This window comes from Rhincodon typus, chromosome 1 (genome assembly GCF_021869965.1).
Source record: "Rhincodon typus isolate 14 chromosome 1, sRhiTyp1.1, whole genome shotgun sequence".
NCBI classification, from domain to species: domain Eukaryota; kingdom Metazoa; phylum Chordata; class Chondrichthyes; order Orectolobiformes; family Rhincodontidae; genus Rhincodon; species Rhincodon typus.
The window spans coordinates 177,883,893-177,905,659 of NC_063332.1; the positions used below are offsets into that span (position 1 = coordinate 177,883,893).

A 21,767-nucleotide genomic window follows, 5' to 3' on the forward strand; every position below is an offset into this window, starting at 1 on the left:
GTGGATTCAGCAGGAGGTTCCCTTGCTCATGTTTAACCTGAAGCCATAAGGCTTCATGGGGCCCACAGTCAATGTTGAGGATTCTTAGGGCAACACCCTCCCGACTGTATATTACTGTGTTGCCACCTCTGCTGGGTCAGTCTTGCAATGGAACAGGATATATCCAGAGATGGTGATGGCAGTGCCTAGCACATTGTCTGTAAGGTATGATTCCGGGAGAATGACCACATCAGGCTGTTACTTCACTAGTCTGTGAGACAGCTCTCCCAATTTGAGCACTAGCCACAGATGTTAGTGAGGAGGACTTTGCAGGGTTGACAGGTCTGTTTCTGCCGTTGTCTTTTCCGGTGCCTAGGTTGACGCCAGCTGATCCATCCGGTTTCATTTCTCTGAGACTTTGTAGCGATTGATACAACTGAATGGCCTGCTGGGCCATTTCAGAGGGCAGTTGAGAGTAAATTACATTGCTGTGGGTCCAGATGCACATGTAGGCCAGATTAGGTGAAGATGGCAGATTTCATTAATGAACGAGATGGGCTTTTCCTACAATCAACAATGGTTTCACTGTCATCAGTAGATTCTTAAATCCAGATTTTTTTTTAATGAATTCATATTTCCACCATCTGCCATGGCAAGAATTGAACCTGGGTTCCTAAATCATTAGCTGAGTTTCTAGATTAATAATCGAGTGATAATACCACTAGGCCTTTGCCTCCCAGTATTATAAATAAACAGATTCTAATCACAGGTAAGCTATGAACTGTCAACATAAATTCTACTAGTTAAATTTGTAAACACTTTCTAAACATTTTCCCCTGCCCTACCCCAACAACACATGCGTACGGACAGACAATAAAAGAACAAAAACAATGGATGGAGGGGGATAAAAGAATGAGGATGCAATTTAATTAACTGAAATGATCTTTTAGCTTGCCAAGATTTTCTGATCTATCGTCTCTTTTCTCTACGTTCTTTTTACTCCTTTGCAAGTGGCACAAGCCACTGGTGCGATAACTGCAAAATCTCTTAGTTATTGGTTAAATAAACAGCTTTACAGCAGTTGGTAAGGACAAATAAACTGGCTTTCCTTAGGTTTTGGGTATTTTACTGGAGAGAAAGACACATCTGTATTTGCAGAGGTCCAAAAGCTTCTGTCAGTATATGTCATAATCTGTTCAACTACCCAGGAGTAAATCAGATAGTCACTGTCAGGCTGATGATCTTTGGAATCTACACCTGGTTACAACTCCAAAGCCAATCAGCAACCTGTTGCTGAATGAAACTCGCTCAGCGTACAGCCCCATGTGCCAGCCATCTGCAAAGGGCCTCCTCTACTGCTGGAACAAAGCAGCTGTAGAAACACAACTTACAATGAGTTTCAATAACTGATTTTTAAAAGTACAGCAATTCTATCCCTAACCCTCGGCTTTAAAAGAATCCTTTTCTGATTTCAGTCCACAATGAAAAACACAGAAAAATAAAAATACAGTCTTTACAAACATTTCAAGGCAATCCTCCAGAAGAAACATCTTTCGCAAACGTTACTATCCCAGCTGATGTTTTCACTGGACAGGTCAGATCCCAGAGTGAAACCTGGTTTGACTGATCATACTTTGTTTTGGTTTGGTTTTAATGAAGTTGCTTCTTGTTAAAACATATGCATGCAATGCTGAGTTCTTGTTTTAACAATAAAACAGAAGTCTATTAACAAAAGAAATGAAGATAAAGATAGAATAAAGCATACTATCTACTTATAATCCAAATTCAAGGATTTTTCAATATACAGTAAAAGCATAATCACATTAAACCCAAAACACTCCTTTAAAAATAAAAAAAACTTTTGTGTAGGACGCAAAACACACCTTGTACAGTACCCAAAATCACTTCATGTAGTAACCATTAATCACTTATGATTTTAACTTATTTAGTGGAACTACAGATAGCCTCTTCCTGGAGCTATTAGACATAAGCTTAAATATACTCAACTTTTAGTAACTTCTTCAGGATTTTATCACAACACTTCCAGTCTGGTATTAACACTAACTCTTTACTCCAAAGTAATCTAGTTTCACTATAACCTTCCCTGATCTATCCAGCCATTGTCATGCAAGAACTTTACAGGGCTGCCCAAAACTCAAAGTAAAACAAAAAAACCTCCCTCTCCAAGCTGGTGTTCCCCTCAAGCCTAAAAACAAACAGGTTCCAGAAATCTCTAATGACCCTTGAGGCCCATTATTTATCTTGCTGAGTCACAAAACAATCTAAGGTGAACAAAAATCTATTAGCGGTGCACAAAAACCCATTTATCCTAAAGCCAGGCTTCAAAAACAGTTTTAAAAGAAATCACCATGGCTACAGAAATACTTAAGTTAATTATTAATTTCAGAATCCAAAAAAAACAAAATGTTACCAAGTCACACAGTTTACATCAAACAAATCACAGAACCAGACACCTGATTGCGCAGAGCTGTAACGCCAAACCACCACCAAAGAGCTATCCTATTGTAAAGCCTGCTCAATTCAAATTGGTGGAAAAAGAATTATATGAGGTATGCCATAATTGCAATGGCCCTTAAAATCCCACAAGTAGCTGAACAAATTACTAAATCTAAATGCACAAGTAGCATGAAAACAGACAAATCATTGTAATTCATCTTGACAATCAGCTGCTACACTAAAATAGGGGTAGGCAATGACCTAGTGGCCTTATCGCTACACTATTAATACAGACACCTAGGTAATGTTCTGCTAACCCAGGCTTGAATCCCTCCATTGCAGATGGTAGAATTTGAATACAATAATAATCTTTTTATTTTATTCATTCATAGAAATAAGACTTAATGATGACCATGAAACATTGCCGATTGTTATAAAAACACGCATGTGGTTCACTAATGTCCTTTTGGGAAGGAAATCTTCCATCCTTACCTGGTCTGGCCTACATGTGACTCCAAACCCATATCAATGTGGTTGAGTCTTAACTGTCCTCTGGGCAATGAGAGATGGGCAATAAATGGTGTTCCAGCCAGTGATGCCCACATCCCACAAATGAATTAAAAAGTAGAGCAAATCAGAAAAGGTTGGAAAACAAGTGAAATAAAAATATTCAAATGCTCAGGTTGTTGGAAACATCAACAATTTGAATGTGTGTGCTTAATGTGACCCAAACAGAATATTAGGCTGACATGTTTAAACACATTTGTATAAAACAATTTGACTTTAAGAACAAGACCAGGAATTAAGGTCAGAACTGAGGACTGGAGACAATCAAATTTCAAGAAAATTTCTGTTCAACAGGAATTAATTGAGTTAAAGATCAAATGAATTACATTATATTTTGGCAAGAACTGTGTTCCTGGATCTCGGTACGATCTGTTTTTGTATTCACTAGATTTATACCAGAGTTTAAAGGGTTACTTTATGAGAATGTATTGTATAAACCTGTCATCTCGCATTCTCTGGCCTTTAGAAGGTTATGAGGTGATTTAACTAAGGTTAAATGACAGAGGCCTATGAAGCAGACAAGAAGAAATGATCTATTCTGGGGTGAAGATGGAATCTAGAATAAGGGGCAGAACCTTAAAATTATAAATAAAGATAAAGGTAGCAAAGTAATTAAAACAAAGTACTGGAATTACTCAGTAAGTCTGATCACATACGTGGAGGGGAAAAAGAAACACCATTAATGTTTCAGGTCTGTGTCCTTTCACCAGAACAGGGAAGAGAACATATGTATAATATATTTTATAATCTTTGGAACTGTCTAACACAAGCAGTTAAGAATGCTCAATTATGGGTATATTCCAGATAGACCTAACAGATGTTTCGATACTAAGAGGTTCTGAACATGGAAGCAATGCAGGAGGGTGGGACTGAGGTGTAATCTTGCTCGTGATTCTTATAAAATCCAAAAGAACTGCAGATGCTGTAAATCAGAATCAAAAATTAGAAGTTGCTGGAAAAGCTCAGTAGGTATGGTAGTATCTGTGGAGAGAAATCAGAGTTAATGTTTCAAATAGAACATAGAACATTACAGGGCAGTACAGGCCCTTCGGCCCTCAATGTTGCGCCGACCTGTGAAACCAATCTGAAGCCCATCAACCTAAACTATTCCATTATCATCCATATGTTTATCCAATGACCATTTAAATGCCCTTAAAGTGGGCGAGTCTACTATTTTTGCAGGCAGGGCATTCCACGCCCTTACTACTCTCTGAGTAAAGAACCTACCTCTGACATCTGTCCTATATCTATCACCCCTCAATTTAAAGCTACGTCCCCTCGTGCTAGCCATCACCATCCGAGGAAAAAGGCTCTCACTGTCCACCCTATCTAATCCTCTGATCATCTTGTTTGATGAATTGAGTGACCCTTCCTTAGAATCTCATGCTTCTTATATTCAAGGCATATTGAGGAAAGCTGCATGAATGATATTGTTTACTTGATAAATAGCTCAATATTAACTACCTGACTTGAGTGAAAAATTGCTCGGACATAAACTGTACAAAAATGTCTCACCTTTCTAATATCTTGAAGTCTGCTAAGCATCAGTTCCAGTTGAGAAAGCACCACACATTGCACTAGAAAGGAGCATGAAAGAAAAAGTATATTAATAAATCTTTTTTTTCTAAATGAGGACTTCAACTTTATTGCCCCAACAACAACTCAACAAAATCTTTTTGGTTTTGGAAAATAGATTTATTTCTTATAGTGAATGCAGTCACCAAACTGGCAGGTCAACTTGCTGAACGTGTCTCATTCCTATCCACACCAGTTTGTTGGTAGGTTTTCTATTGTTTTAGTGGAAGCAAATTGAAAGTGGGAAAATCCACCAAAGCTATCTGCTAAACCATTTCCCAGTATTGGTTTAAGGCACCGAGACCGGCCATTCCACTCATCTGTTCCATACTGGTACTTACACCACACCAACATGCCCACAACCGACAACATATTCTTCGATTCCTTGGCTGTCATGTTTCCTACTTTGAAAGTACTTCACTGTTTGACACGCCCCATAGTCATGAATGGCATCACGTAAATGCAAGGATTTCTTCCCACGTGTTTATCTAGCTTTTCTTTAAATTCATTTCTGCGCGTTGCTTCAGCTACACCAGTTGGTAGCAAACTCTATATTTTCACCATTCTTTAGATAAAAAAGTTTCTTCTGAATTCCTTACAATGCTTATTCATGACCATCTAATACTTATGACCCCTTATGTTGAATTTCCTTACAAATAAAAATCTGTTCTGATATAGGCCCTTGTGTTCAAGGATGACTTACTTCTGCACTAACAATGAATTTTCAGATAACTGAAGAATCCACTGCACGGCCTCCAGTCTCTGTTACAGGTGGGTTAGCCGGTAGTTCAGACAGTTGGGAGTGAAGGATGCCTGGGCTCCCACACACCTTCCTCTGTCGATAACTGGCTTCAGACTATCATCAGCAACAAGATTCAAGGTACTCCCAGATGATTTCCCTCCATTTTCAGCAGTCCTTGGGCAGAAATTCCTAGGTCTGCCTTTTCAGCAAGATTTTGAGGATGATCTCAAAGTGGTTCTTCTGCCCTCTTGGGGATCCCATGTTGTGTTGAGCCCTGAGTGTTTATTTCAGGAGTTCCAGCTGACATGCGGAACAGACTTGATGGGCCCAACAGCCTCTTCTGTACTGCATGACTCTATGATTCTATAACACATGGCCAGCCCAAAGGAGCTATTTCTGGTGTGATCAATGTTTCGATACTGGGCATGTTTGCCTGAGCGAGAACACGGATATTGTTACTGCTCGATATGTTTGATAAGCTGATCCTGATTCTAAGGGCGAGAGAGACCATCAGTTGGGGAGGGGAATGGAGCTGGGGCTGTTTCACTTGGGTTTGATCAGGCCAGTGGCCACACTCCTCACTTCACTAGGCCTGAGGCCTGAGTCTTGCACAGCTGCACTTCTGCCATTTCTAGGAAGCTACAGTTAGATTCTACCCACATATTAATTCAGTCTAGGGGAAACACAACATCAATAGCTGGTTAGTGAGGCCACACTGCATTATTTGAAGTCTTCCTAATTTGCCCAGCCACCAGGTGGAAACCACAAATAAAAATATCTTGTGTCTGTTTACCCAAAAACCTCTTTCAATATCAAGATCTTGTACAAATATAGCACTTATAATGCAGTAAAATATTCCAAGGTACTTCACTGGTGTCAAAAGGGATATTAAGGGATTTCAAGAGTTTGATAAAGAAAATGCTAGGTACACAACATTAAAAACAGGGCGGCACCTCAAAAGTATTGTGTATGTAGGGGGTTGTTTAAAAAAGAAATTATGAAAGAGGGTTATGAAAGAGATTATGAAATATCTTTGGTAGATAGGATTAAGGAAATGCCCCTAAGGCACTTTATAAGTATATTAAGAAGATTACCAGGGAAAGAGACCAAAGGAGTAACCTAAGCGTGGAACCAGTGGACATGGGTGAGATTTCAGACTAATATTTCTCATCTGTCTTCACAGAGGAGAAAGACATTGTAGCTCAGGATTTCAGTTGGGATGGTGAGGGTCAAGAAAACGTTAAAATTACTGAGATTATTAGATGTTTTAGTGAGCACAGAGGTCCATAAATCCCCTGGGCCTGATGAGATACATCCCAGGCTGGTATGAGAGGCGAAAGAGGAGATTGCTGGGGCCTTGATGGACATATTTAATATTTCATTGAATACAGGTGAAGTGCTACTTGCTAGAAGATAGCGATTGTAGTTCCTTCAAGAAGGACAGCTGAGATGGGCCAGATAATTACAAACCAGTTAGCCTGATGTCAGTGGTAGGGAAATTATTGGAAAAAATTCTGAAGTACAGAATTAATCAACACTTGGAAATGCAGGGATAATCAGTTCAAATTTGTGAGAAGGAGATCCTGTCTGACTATTATCGTGTCAAGGGCTTAGAGAGGGCAGATTTCTCTAAACGTATCCAAGGGAAATTTTTGTATCAATATGTAGAAGGCCCAACACGGGATGGCGCAGTGCTGGATCTGGTTCTGGGAAAAGAAGCCAGACAAGTGCTCGATGTGGCAGTGGGGGAACATTTTAGCAATAGCGAACATAACATGGTACGGTTTAAATTTGTTCTAAACAAGGAAAACGGTGGCTTGCAAAAGATAGCTTTGGATTGGGGGAAGGCAGATTTTATTAGAATAAAGCAGGATCTCGTCACAGTAGACTGGGAACAGCTCCGTGTGGGTAAGTCTACGGTGGAGCAATGGGGTCATTCAAAAAGGAACTAAGAGAGTACACGTCCAATATTACCTTCAGAGGGAAATGTAGGAGCAATAAATTCAGAGAATCCTGGATGTCTAGGACAATTAAGGGCTGGATAAAGAAGAGGAGCAGGGTTTTTAGCAAGTCTAAAGGGAGCAATTCAGCTGTGACCCTAGAGGATGTGCAAGAGGGAACTTAAGAAAGTAATTAGAAAAGCAAGAACAGAGCCTGAGAAAGGATTTGCGAACTCTCTCCCAGGATTAGGGAGAATCCAAAGATAGTTTACAAACATATTAAAGGGAAGAGGTTAACCAGGGAAAGAGTAGGGCCCATTCAGTATTGGTAGGATAATGAATGAATGCTTTTACCTTTGGTTTTTACACTGGAAAAGGAGAATGTAGGTATGGAATTCAGGAAGAGGGACTGTGAAGAACTTTCAAAGTTTGACATCAGAAATAGTGAGGTATTGGAGGCTCTGCTGGGCTAAAAAACAGACAAATCCCCTGGCCCAGATGAATTGCATCCCTGCTGCTGTGGGAGACGAGGCAGGAAATTGCAGAGGCTTTGACACAAATTTTTAATTCCTCTCTGGCCATGGGTAAAGTGCCGGAGGACTGGAGGACGGCTAATGTGGTTCCACTTTTCAAGAAGGTGGTGGAGATGAACGAGGAAAGTACAAACTGGTGAGTCACATATCAGTTGTCAGGAAAATACTGGAGAAAATTAGGGAAGAGCGAATTAATTCCCACATGGAAAGGCATGAGATAATCAGGGATAGTCAGCATGGCTTTGTCAGAGGGAGGTCATGCCTAACAAATTTGTTAGAATTTTTTGAAAATGTGATCAAGTGTGTAAAAATGGGAGTTCAGTTGATGTAGTCCATATGGATTTTAGCAACGCTTTTGACAAGGTCCCATGTAGGAGACTGAGAAGGTGAAAGCACATGGAATGGAGGGAAACTTGGTGAGACGGATCAGAAACTGGCAGAGTCATAGGACACAGGCAGTGGTGGTAGAAGGCCAGTGTCCAGCAGTGTACCACAAGGATCAGCACTGGGACCCTCGCTGTTTGTTATATACAAGAATGTTATTGATGAAAACATCAGGGGGAATGTTAAGTAAATTTGCAGATGACATCAAGATTGGTAGAGTGGTCAATGGCAAAGATGATTGTAGGTTACAGGAAGATATTGATGGGTTGGTCAGAAGGGCAGACCAGTGGCAGATGGTGTTTAACTCTGATAAGCGAGAGGTGATGCACTTTGAAGGAAAAAACAAGACAAGGGAGTCTTTAATGAATGGCAGGACACTGGGTAGCTTAGAGAAGCAGAGGGATAATGATTCACAGATCCCTGAAGTCGGCAGAGCATATGAATAGGATAGTTACAGCGGCATATGGGACACTTGCTTTCATCAGTTAAGGCATGGAGTATAACAACAAGAAAGTAATGTTGAAGGTGTACAAAGTGTTAGTCAGGCCACAACTGGAGTACTGTGTGCAGTCTGGTCACCTCACTACGGGAAGGATGTGATTGTACTAGAGGTGGTACAGAGGAGGTTCAACAAGATGTTACCTGGGATAGAAAAATTAAGCTACAGGGAGAAATTAAATAGGCTTAGATTGTTTTCTTTACAGTACAGAAGACTGAAGGGAAACGTGATTGAGGTGTATAAGATTATGAGGGATATGGACAGGGTGAGTAGACAGCAACTGTTCCCTTTGTTTGAGCGGTCAATCACGAGAGGGCATCGTTTTAGAGTAAGGGCAGGAGATTAGGAAGGGTTTTGGGGAAAAACCTTTTCACTCAGCGGTCGGTGGGAATATGGAATGCACTACCGGGGAAGGTAGAGGAGGCCAGAAACCTTACAACCTTTAAAAAATATTAGAAAAAGTATTTCAAATATCACAACATTCAAGGATATGGAATGTGCAGGAAATTCAGATTAGCGCACCTCTAGTGATAGTTATGTCATGCAGGCATGATGGGTCAAAGGGCCCTTTCTGCACTGTATGAATCTATAATTTAATTGGGTTTTTGAAAAGATGACTAAATATATTGATGAGGATAGTGTAGTTGGTGTGGTTTATACCAACTTTGACAAAGTCCCACATGGAAGGCTCATCCAAAAGCAAAGAGCCCATGGGATCTAAGGCCAGTTGGCAAACTGGATCCAAAATTGGCATGCAGATAGGAGGCAAAGGCTGATGATGGAGGGTTGTTTTTATGATTGGAAGCCTGTGACCAGCAATGTACCACAGGGATCAGTGCTGGTATCTTTGCTGTTTGTTATGAACACTAACAATTTGAATATAGAAGGTAGAATTAGAAAATTGGCAAATGACATAAAAATTCGTAGTGGCGTTGTTGATGAAGTGGAATAGTCTCAAGCTACAGTTTGATATTGATCAGCTGGTAAACTGGGCAGAACAATGGCAGATGGAACTTAACCTTGGTAAGCGTGAGTGATGCATTTTGGGAGTTCTAATAAGTGAAGGACATACATGATGAACAGTACTAGGGGTTACTGAGGAACAAAGGAACCTCGGTGTATAAGTCCTTAGATCGCTGAAAGTATCAGGGCAGGTAGACACAGTTGTGAAAAAGGCATACAGGATGCTTGCCTTTATTAGCCGGGGTATACAACATAGGAATAAGGAAGCCTTATTACAACATTTAAAAACCTCATGGAATACTGTGTGCAGTTCTGGTCATCACACTATCGGAAGGATGTGATTACACTGGAGAGAATGTGGATGAGATTTACCAGGATGTTGTGTGGGAGGAGAAGTCTCAGTTGTGCGGAGAGACTGGATTGGCTGTGTGCGCTTTCCTCGGAGCAGAGGAGGCTGAGAGGGAATCTGATTGAGGTATATAAAATTACAAGAGCTTAAACAGTATAGATCATGACAGTCTCACAATGGGTCTAAGACCAGGGGCATAAGTTAAAGGTGAGGAGTACGTGGTTTACGGGAGGTCTGAGGAAATACTTTTTCACCCAGAGGGTGGTAAAAATGTGGAACGTGCTGCTTGAGAGGTAGTGGAGGCAGGTACTCTCGCAATATTTAAGAAACACCTGGATGAATACTTAAACTGTCAGGGCATGGTAGGCTATGGACCAAGTGCGGGTAAATGGGATTAGTTTGGTGGTTGTTGGTCGGCATAGACATGGTTGGCTGAAAGACCTGTTTCTATGCTGTATGACCATGACTCTAAACCTTGATATAGAGCCACCTAAATAGATATTAGGTCAAATGGGAAGAGTTAGATTTTGAGGAGGATCTTAAAGGAGGAAGGGGAGATGGGGAGATTTAGGTAATCCAGATTTTCATAAATGAAAAGACCTCCAAAGCCTTTACTTCTCAAGGTATGTTATAGTTATACAGAGTTACTGCATCTGTAACTGTATTACCAAAACTGTACTCAGTTCTGGCCACTGCACATAAACAAGGATACATTGTCCTTGAAGAGGGCAGTGCAGATTCACTATAACACAGGCAATAAAGAGGTGATGAGGTCAGGTTACTGAACCCAAGCTCGTATTCCCCTGAACATGGAATATTAAGAGGTCATTTAATGAGAATAAAACCATAAGAAACATAAGCAGTAGGAACAGGAGTAGGCTCTTTGGCCCTTCAAGCCTGGTCTGCAACTCTTCGCATCCACTTTCCTGCCCTGTCCTCAGCTTTAAATATACAGAAAGATTCTGCCCTACGGGTCTCTGTGGCAAGAAGATCCAAAGACACTCAACAATCAGAGAAGAAATTTTTCCTCATCTCAGTCTTAAGCTGGCAATCCTTCATTCAGAGACAATGCCCTCTGGTGTCAGAGATTCTCCCATGACAGGAAACATTCTCTCAAAATTTACCCTGTCAAGCCACTTAAGAATCTTCTATGTTTCAATGATATCACCTTTCATTCTTTTAATCTCCAATGAGTAGAGTCCTAACTTATTCAACCTTTTCTCGAAAGACAATCCCTCCATACTGGGGATCATCCTATTGAACCGCTTCCAATGAAATGATGCCTTTCTTAAATAAGGATACCTAACCTGCTTATAGTACTCTAGATCTGGTCTCACCAGTACCTTGAGATAGTAGGAACTGCCGATGCTGGAGAATCTGAGATAACAAGGCGTAGAGCTGGATGAACACAGCAGGCTGGGCAGCATCAGAGGAGCAGGAAATCATTTTCTGAAGAAGGGTCCAGACCCGAAACGTCAGCTTTCCTGCTCCTCCGATGCTGCCTGGCCTGCTGTGTTCATCCAGCTCTACCACCTTGTTATCTCACCAGTACCTTGTACAGTTGTAGCAAGACCTCCCAACTCTTATACTCCAAACCTCTTGAAATGAGGGACAACATTCCATTAGCTTTCCTGATTACCTGCTGCACGTGTGTGCTAGCTCCTTTGAGTTGCAGCTTTCTGCAGTTTTTCTTCATTCAGTCGTTTAATAAATTTATAGGGCAGATAGCAAGAAAGGGGCAGAATATTAAAATTGGAACCAGCTTGATATCAGGAAATGTAAAAAATATTTTACATTGAGGCCCCTTTCTTCTGTGACACACAAAGTCGAACTTATTGGATGGTGTCGACCTGAGTGTGGCCTTTCAGTTTAATTCACAGAGGACCATATACAGGTTTACTAATTCTAATACTCATTCAAGCACTTTAGTCCAAATAATGTATTTTGTGCACATTTTAGTTAATGAATGCAGTACTTTAAATCAGTAGTAATAACATGGGCTTCAGCTCTTAAAAATATCAGGCCACATCTAAAATGAAACTTGTTAAAAGAAAACACCAAAAAAGAAAATTAAAAATAGTGGACAACTCGCACATACAGTGAATGAACAGAAAGGTAGGCACAAATACACAAACTGACAAAAAATCCAGCGAGAGGCACATACCGTCAAAACTCAACACATACACTGACCAAATATACAGCTACACAAACAAAACGCACAGAGCCAGATATGCTGCAATAAACACTCTCACATATTGACTTAAAAAGACAGGCATTTTGACAAAAACACACAGGGCCGAATCATAACATGTTTTGACAAAGCTTCATTTTCATTCAGTCTCAGGGAGTGTGCTGTTGCTTGTGCTATTGCCCCAAACTCACTTCATTAACCAGTTACCATGCCCCTATGGTGCCAGCTCAATTCTCCCATTTGGTATAATCAGAAGTACTCCTCACTCCTAGAATACCCTGGGATACCTGGCACTGGTGCTGTCTTTATAAACTCAGTAAGGCACTGTCAGTCCAGAGATGCCCTGCACGGTTCATGATATTTGCTTCAGTCACAGAAAATAAGGAGCAAACTGGCACTCTGCTTTGCGACAGGGACCCAGAGATCCTGCTGAACAGGGTAGTGCACAGGACGGATGTCCTCTTCGTCCAGGACCAGCAGAGGAAGCCATGACATCAGATGTTATGAGCCGTCTCATCCATCTGAAAGATGCACAGCACTGTTGGAAGAAGATCAATGACCTTCTCTGCCTTGCCATAATAAGTGTCACACTCTTCTTTCTGTTACCACACCCACCTCCCACCAATGTCTAACCATTCTCACTACTGCATGCAACATCTTCCCTCACTCGCACTTGATGGGCGATAGGAGGGCTGACATTCAGCTCCTCACCCCTTACAAGGACAGAGATCTGACCCTGACTGTCTCCAGTGGCCAAATGGACATGCCCAAGCCTGGAATTATATCAGAGGTTGTTCTTCACTTACTGGGCTGGGTCTCCCTGACAGAAGGGTTTCTCCCTTGATTTGAGTGAGGTTTACTCCCCTTGGATTTTGGGAACTGCTGTTTATTTGAAGTATATGTGTGTGTTTGCCACATAAGCTGCTGGTACATGATGCAGTCAGATTGACAAAGGATAGTGCCTTGACTGCTGACAATCATCCTAGCTTTGAGACTGTCCTAAAAAGCAAGTCAAGTACTGTGCATCTGTTTGCTCTTGCTGAGCGGGGTAAGTGCTAAAAGGCAAGGTTAGGTAAGGCAAAGCAGGGATGCTGCGAAAATCCAGGTAACTTAAACTGAGTGAGTGGTAAGACAGCAAGTGACCAGCCCTGAGATGCAGCCTGCTCCAATCAACAAGGTGGGTGCCTGTCACTGTGCACAAAGTAGTCTTGCAATGAGAAATGCCAGTGCGCAAAGTGCAGAAGTGTACTGTAACTGCATCAGATGAGCCATGATGATGTGAGGAGGTTGGCATGTGTTGCAAGCCAACTTCTGCGGATAAGGGGAGTGTGTAGCACTGCCCTGAGCCTGTCCTGAGACTTTGGATGCCTGGGTACCCAAGAGTGATTCAGGAGTAAGCAGTGAGCTGGAATGACAAACTAACTGCTTTGATTTTCCCATTGAGGTCTCTTGGCACTTACTTGCTATCCAGCAGGTGGCAGGATGGGAGCCTGTATATTAATGAGGTAAGACTGGATAGCAATGAGAGTAATAATGAGTGATACTCCCCATTAATAGGCCTTCTGTCACTCATCAGCAAGAATTTCATCACAAAGTTCAGAACATGTGACTTGTTATTCCCAACGTCAAGAAAGGTCTCACTTGATTTCTCTCATGATCCTCCCAAACTTATCACCATTACCCACATCATTCATAGCCTGGTAAGATTCAAGCCACGGACAGAAAAGAGACAAACAGGTGAAGACTGACACACACAGACAGAGGGGCACTCTCTTCTTCAGTGTATTGACGGTTGCACAGATTCAACTGTATTGAAATCTTACCCTGTTTACAACCCATAAGTACCTCAACTAATTCAAAATCTTCAATATTTTCATCCTGCAAAAGCAAGCACATTTCAGTGTCATATTAAAGCACAAGATGTTCAGCTATCTTTTAATTTTATTCTAAAATAATGTTAATGCTCACACAGGTAGTTGAAGCTAGCTTTAGACATTTAAAGATTGAATTTTTAATGTTGCATAGCTCAGGGTTGGGATCGGTACTAGACAGGAGCAGGCTCTTAACCTTGGAGAAGGGTCAACAAAATGTCAACTTCATGGATCATTTTCTGCCTCCAAGCCTTGTTGTTTCAACGAAGGGAAAACTGGGTTGGGATCCCTGAATTTGGCAGAGTTATCTTCTCAGTTATAATTATTTTTGTTTCTACCACATCTGGATCCCCATTACCCTCTTTAAAAATATCCTTTAATTCCCCACCCTCCTCAAGTTGCAATCTCTTACCCTTTGGGTATACACTCCTCAGCTAAGGGCAATAGAAATTTCTACTTGTTAGAAGCTGCACTGATTTTTCATTACTTTTCATTCTTTTATCAGTTTTGCTTGGAGCTGTGAACTAGGATTTGTGATCTGAGAATGACTTATGGACTTTGAAACAGCCTGTGGTAAAAAGAAAAGACCAAACAAACTTTGTTTGAGAGACCAGGCCTGGAAGCTAATTGAAGGCTGATTCTGAATTCAAAGGGTTCCAACAGACAGTGACTCTGGGAATTGCATTGTGTTCAAACAGATACCTGAAGGTGACTATTAATGAGATCAGTACCTGGGAATTGGTTTCAACAAGTCTGGCAGAGACCCAATATTCAAGAACATGGCAGTTATTGAGGCTTCAGAAGGAGCAGATCAGTTTAACAGGGCAGAACCAAAACTGAAGTTGTTTTTGAATTGCGTTTTCTGAGAGATAAACTTGGCTACTGACAGCATGACGTTTTGAAAGATCCTTGCCTAATCTGCCGTATCAACTTTAGAAAGCCCATAGGATAAGAAAGCCGAGTTAGAAATATTGCTGCCTTTGCCTGGATGAACTAAGAAGGTGACCCTGATCAGCAGTTTCGAAAAAGCAAAGAGTACACATCTATGCCTGTGAAACAATGCATCATGAATACTATTTAAGTAATCAGGCCAGTTTAACTGCGTTTGTTTGTCTGTCTGTCTTTGTGTGAATGGGGCTGAAAACAAAGGTTTCGGGTTTGAAGTATAGACATTAATTAGATTACAGTGTTGTTTAATTTTCTTTCCACTAAAATTATTTTGTTTTTAATAAATAGTTAAGGTTTTTAAGGTTCAAAACCAATATCTGGAAATTAATTATTCACAAAGTCTGGGATTGGTTATTCAAAAGTCTGGTTCCGAACTGTTGGAGTGACCACTGGGGATCTTAGACAATTTAATTTTACTGTGTTGTAAATACAAAGGTAGAAAGGCTGATTTTGTTTGACTATCTGTCTCCATGTCATAACACACTCCATAGCTCCCTCAATTTCATTCACTTCTATTAGGCCCTCCATTCAGTTTGTTGTAGTAAGAGCTATTGAAAGTAAACACAAGAAATATTGGCAATAGCAGATCAAGGATCATCTGTGGTGACAAACAGAAGTAACATTTCAGATTGATAATCTTTCACTAGAATCTGAACTACCCAATCTTTCCTCAAAACTAAATTTTGTCAGTCCAGACAACATCCTGATTAACCTCCTCCGTACCCTATCCAATGCTATCATATTTTCCCATAGCATGGTGACCAAAGTTATATGCAGTAATCAGCAATGTCATATGTTTTATGCAGTGTTTTGTACATTCCCAACTCTACTTCCCAGTTCCTACACTCTATACCTCCGCTAATAAAAGTAAGTATCCCATATAAGATAACAAGGTGTAGAGCTGGATGAACACAGCAGGCCAAGCAGCATCATAGGAGCAGAGAGGCTGACGTTTCGGGTCTAGACCCTTCTTCAGAAATGGGGGAGGGGAAGGGGGTTCTGAAATAAATAGGGAGAGAGGGAGAGGCGGATAGAAGACGGATAAAGGAGAAGATAGGTGGAGAGGAGACAGACAGGTCAAAGAGGTGGGGATGGAGCCAGTCAAGGTGAGTGTAGGTGGGGAGGTAGGGAGGGGATAGGTCGGTCCAAGGAGGACAGACAGGTCAAGGAGGCAGGATGAGGTTGGTGGGTAGGAGATGGGGGTGGGGCTTGAAGTGGGAGGAATGGTTAGGGAAGCAGGGACGAGCTGGGCTGGTTTTGGGTTGTGGTTGGGGGAGGGGAGATTTTGAAGCTTGTGAAGTCCACATTGATACCCTTGGGCTGCAGGGTTCCCAAGCGGAATATGAGATGCTGTTCCTGCAGCCTTTGGGTGGCATCGTTGTGGCACTGCAGGAGGCCCAGGATGGACATGTCGTCTGAGGAATGGGAGGGGGAGTTGAAATGGTTCGCGACTGGGAGGTGTAGTTGTTTGTTGCAAACCGGGTGTAGGTGTTCCACAAAGCGGTCCCCAAGCCTCCGCTTGGTTTCCCTGATGAAGAGGAGACCACAACAGGAGCAAGTGCTAAACCTGCCCCTACACCTCCCCCTTCATCCCATTCCAGGCCCTAAGAAGACCTTCCACATCAAACAGATGTTCACCTGCAAACTGCTAATGTGGTATACTGTATCCACTGTTCCCGTTGTTATGCATCTCATATTGGGAACACCACCTCACGCAAGTTCCCTTCCAAGCCACTCACCACCCTGACTTGGAAATATATCATTGTCTCTTCAGTGTTGTTGGGTCAAAATCTTGAAATCCTTTCTGAACACCATTGTATGTCTACCTATAGCACATGGACTGCAGACGTTCAAGAAAACAGCTCACCACCACCTTCTCAAGGAAGCTAGGGACAGGAAATAAATGCTGGCCAGCCAGTGATGCCCATGTCCCAAGAGTGAATAAAAAAAGTTCTCTCTTGTTGGAGATATCATTTGCCTGATTCCTATGTTGTGTAAATGTAACTTGTTACTTATCAGTCCAAGCCTGAATCTTATCCATATCTTACTGCTTCTGAACACAAAGCATCTCAGGGAATGCAAACGGAGTTCAACATTGTGCAATCATTAGTGAATGTCTTCGCTTCTGACCATTTGATGGAGAGGAGGTCAGTGATGGTTGAGCCAAGGACATTACCCTGGGGAACTCCTGCTGAGATTTATTAATACAGTAACCTTACACAGCAAAGTTAAACAACAAGGTAATCTAATTAATGTCTGTAATTTAATCCAAATTTTTTTTTATTCTAGTCCCCACTCACAAAAACAGACACAGTAAGGGATAAATTGAAGAAAAATAAAGAAAACGTAACTGTCCAGTTCAGTTGAACTGTTTCCACCATCTGTAATATCACAGACACATGCCATTGTATCTTAGAGATAGTAGGAACTGCCGATGCTGGAAAATCTGAGACAAGAAGGTGTAGAGCTGGATGAACACAGCAGGCCAAGCAGCATCAGAGGAGCAGGAAAGCTGATGTTTTGGGTCTAGACCCTTCTTCAGAAATGGGAATGGGAATGGGAAGAGGACTCTGAAATAAATAGAGACAGGAGGAGGCGATGATGGAAGGTGGATAATCCCTGATTCCCTGGAGAATCTTTAACTCTGGATAATAAAATGTGCTCGTATTGTATGTCTATTGGTGTGAATTGATTCTCTAGACAAAATAAGAAAAAGCTGGAATTTTGAAACGTTAGAAGCATTACATTCTTTGAAAAAAAGACTGCTGCTCACAGTCCACAGGTCACCTTCAGCCTACATTTCCAAACCATATAAAGAAAATTTTTTTAAAAATCATGCAAGTCTCAACACAACTGACATGGGATATTGCTAGGGCCCCTTCATACCAAAGTCGGTCAATCGCACCTTGATTGTAAGAGAGAGAATACTCAGGGAGTTACTGTTTTTCTGGCTCTGTCTCTACATATCTGGGTTTAACTTATCAGCCGTGGTCTCTTTTTTCTACTTTTAATCAGTAAGTCAAAACTTCACCTTCTCCTTTACTATATAGTGCATTCATCATGGAACAGCTTTAGTGAGAATACTGAAACTAGTTTACGATAATATTTTGTTTCTGATTGACATATAACAGACATTACTGAGATTCTTTTACTCTGATTCAATAACATAAATAAGATGACTTTGTACCTACAGCAAAGAAACATGCTTACTCAATTATCATCAGTGCTACAATGTTAGACAATTACATCAAACAAAGTATGTAATAAAGCACTTCTAGTTGGAACTAACCTGTCGTCCTAGTTGCAAAAGGACTTCCTGGATAATGGCTTTGACTGTTGTCTTGATACTTACAGGAATGGAGATATAAGCTACTCCAAATCTGAAACATGAAAACAGGTTTGAACTAACAAATTAACATATAAAAAGATGAAATATTAACTGTCAATGAAACCTCGAAGAAAATTAGGGATGGGTAATAAATGCTGGCCCAGCCAGTAATATCCACAGTCATAAATGACTAAAACAAAAAATCATAGAATTTAGTTGGAAACTGATGCATGTATGGTCAATTACTTTCAAAAATAAAAAAAAAAATTGTAAATTAAACAGACTTTCAAATTTAGATCTTTTAAATAATATTTCAAGAAAAAAGTCTGCATCCCTTCTATAGTTTAAGTTTTGTTAAAGCATAAATATCAGTACAATAGGGTTTGACCTTCAATAAATTTATGCACCTCCCCACCTGCTTCCAAGCTTCTATTTACACTTTGAGACCTGGGTGAAGACCAAAATTTATTAACAGGAACTTCACTGTCCAGTGACAGCTTCTCGCAAACAAGCACCACAAGAAGAGGTGATGTTTCCAAGTACATATCCAGCAGGAACTGCATTTCTGGAGCTACTGAGAATCTGGATCTTTATATTAATTGTAAAAAAAATCCTTACAACCCCACTTTTATGCTCACTTTAAGCTACAGTGCTGGAAATCTCTCACCATTACACAAACAGTATGTGTTGATATGGCAGATTTAGAAAGCAGTATACCTCCTGCTACTTTAATTCAGTAATGTGTCTCAGTTCCCAACTCAAAGTGTAGCATTTCGACGTTTTCAATTGACTCAGCAGTTGACCCCAAGTGAGATTGCTACCTGTCCCAATTTACGGACAATTCTGTTTCATAAAGATTTGTCTCTCGTGTCCGACAGGCAACAGACAGGGTAACCGTTTGTCCAGGATAAATTTAATCCATGGTCTAGGACTCGAAGACTTCTTTTTAATCTTTGATGCAAATCTGGAGATCGCTAGCCAGGCAAGTATTTATTGCCCATCGCTAATTCATTTCGGCCATTTCGGAGTAACAGATAAGAGTCAACCACGTTGCTGTGGGTCTCGAGTCACATGTAGGCCAGACCAGGTAAGGATGGCAGATTTCCTTCTCAAAAAGTACAAGGGTTCCAGATGGATACATAGAGCAATTGACAATAGTTGTCATGATCCATTGTACAGACTGGCTTTAGATTTCAAATTATTAATTGCATTTTAAATTCCACACACTGCCGTGGTCAGATTTAAACCCATGTCTCCCAAAACTTTAGCTTGGCCTTCTGTATTGCTAGCCCAGTGGCACCACCATTACATCACCATCACTCCAGTTACTGCTTAATCTATTGCATGACTCTGCAGATTGGACTGGCTCTTGTGCTATCAGCAAACACCAGCCATATTATTTGAACATCTGTTTACCTGTAACAGGCAACTTACTTTAACCATCCTGGATAAATTTTGACTATTTCACAATCTCTTGGCTTTGCACGTAGTACCCATGCCTCGGGGATTGTACCTCGGAACACTGACAAATTCTTGCTTTCCATACTGCCTCCATTTCGGTTAATAATGTCATCACTGTAGAGAGCATCTTGGGTAAACGTTTGGAGCTCGTATTCCTGAGGATCATCTGGGATGTAGTACGCTCTCAGTGCAGCTTCCTATTAAAGTGGAATTTCAGTTAAATCCAAATAAACACATTATTAAACCGTGGGCATAAACCACACACATCACATTTTCTGCTCTCTCACTTCCAAAAGGCATTGAGCAAATAAAAAAAGCTTCAAAGTAAAATCTTAAGTAAAAATTGTTTGAATATAAATTGAATGTAATCCTTCAGGTTTAGCTTTGAAAAATAAATTTGTTTACTATTGGGAGAACAGAAGAGAAAATAGTATTGGAATTTAGACAAATGGGGGGAATATTATAGAAACATATAAAATTATGAAAGAAATAGATAAGAAAGGAGCAGGAAGGTTGTTTCCACTGGCAGGTGAAACTAGAACTAGCCTCGCCTCAAAATAAGGGTGAGCAGGTTTAGGACTGAGCTGAGGAAGAACTTCTTCACCAAAAGGGTTGTGAATCTGTGGCATTCCCTGCCCAGAGAAGCAGTTGAAGCTACCTCATTGCATGTTTTTAAGGCAAAAATTGATAGATTCTTGAACAGTAAAGGAAATAAGGGCTATGGTGAATGGATCGGTGAGTGGAGCTAAGTCCATGAAAAGATCAGCCATGTCCTTATAAAATGGCAGACCAGGCCCGATGGGCCAAATAGCCTACTCTTGCTCCTATTTCTTATGCTCTTATGAAAAGATGTGACTAGCTCCTGTGTGGTAAGGTTCTAAGATTCCTTCACATAGTCATCATATTTCTGTAAAAAGTTTTTTAAAAATTCAACCTTGACAACGAGTGGTAAATGAACAAGTTTGAGTTATTGCAATTGTTTTGTATTTTGCGGTTGTCCTTCACAGATCATGAGTTGCATATCTTGATGTGGTGAAGGATGGTCCAAATAACACAACATTCGTTGGCACAAATGAACAAGAGCAGGCCATTCAGCCCCTTGAGCTGATCAATCACCTCAACATCATAATCCTGTACTATCCCCATACTCCTTTGTGTCATTAGCAACTAGAAACCTCTTGAGCTCAGTCTTAAACATACTCAATCACTAAATTTCCATAGTCGTCTCAGGTGCACAGTTCCACCCTTCATTCCTTTTTGAAGAAGTCTTAGTCTTAAAAATACTCATTCTTAAATTATTTGCCCCTTACTCTGAGACTGCTTCCTAGTTCGAGAGCACATCACATGTCCTCCTTCCTAGCCAGAGGGAACACCCCATGAAAATAATCAAAATCCAAATGTACCCACTCACTAGTTCCCCCTCAACTAGATTGAGAGTAACATTCTCAAAAATAAAATCACAAGTTTGCCAAATAATATCTGGCTTTCATAAATCCATGACGATTCTGTTCAATATTAACATTCTTTTCAAAATGTCCGGCAGTCATATCTTCCCAAATAGATTCCAACATTTTCCCACTAGGGATATCATGATGACAGGTTTATAGTTCTTCACAGCCCTCCCTTCTTAAATACATCTGTTACTTCACAGCCTGCAGGGATCTTTCCAAAATCTATAAAATTTGGAAAGATAAGCATGAATGCATCTACTATAACTCTAGTCAACTCCTTAAAAAGTCTGGGGTGAGGCTCATCTGGTCCTAGGCATCCATCAACCTTCAATCATAACTTCTTTACTAATACTAATTTCTTCTATTCCTCAATTTAATGGTCCCTTGGTCATCTTGTATTTCTGGGAGATTTTCTGTATCTTCATCTGTAAAGACAGGTGCAGTTTTTTTAAAATCATTCATGGGATGTGGACATTGCAGGCTAAGCCAGAATTTATTGCCCATTCTTAGTTGCCCTCGAGAAGGCAGT

The 21,767-nt window shown here is 40.8% G+C and overlaps 1 protein-coding gene across 1 annotated transcript in view; it reads right to left on the reverse strand.

The window, feature by feature from the left end:
- The window catches only part of LOC109937303 (diacylglycerol kinase theta-like), a 76,252-nt gene that overhangs the window by 53,263 nt on the left and 1,222 nt on the right, over positions 1 to 21,767 (reverse strand). Inside the window, exons 2-5 of the mRNA XM_048613755.1 lie at positions 19,761 to 19,984; positions 18,288 to 18,378; positions 14,003 to 14,057; positions 4,519 to 4,580 (exon numbers count right to left, since the gene is read on the reverse strand). Coding sequence (XP_048469712.1) covers positions 4,519 to 4,580; positions 14,003 to 14,057; positions 18,288 to 18,378; positions 19,761 to 19,984 — 432 coding nt within the window. The remainder of the gene's footprint in view (positions 1 to 4,518; positions 4,581 to 14,002; positions 14,058 to 18,287; positions 18,379 to 19,760; positions 19,985 to 21,767) is intronic.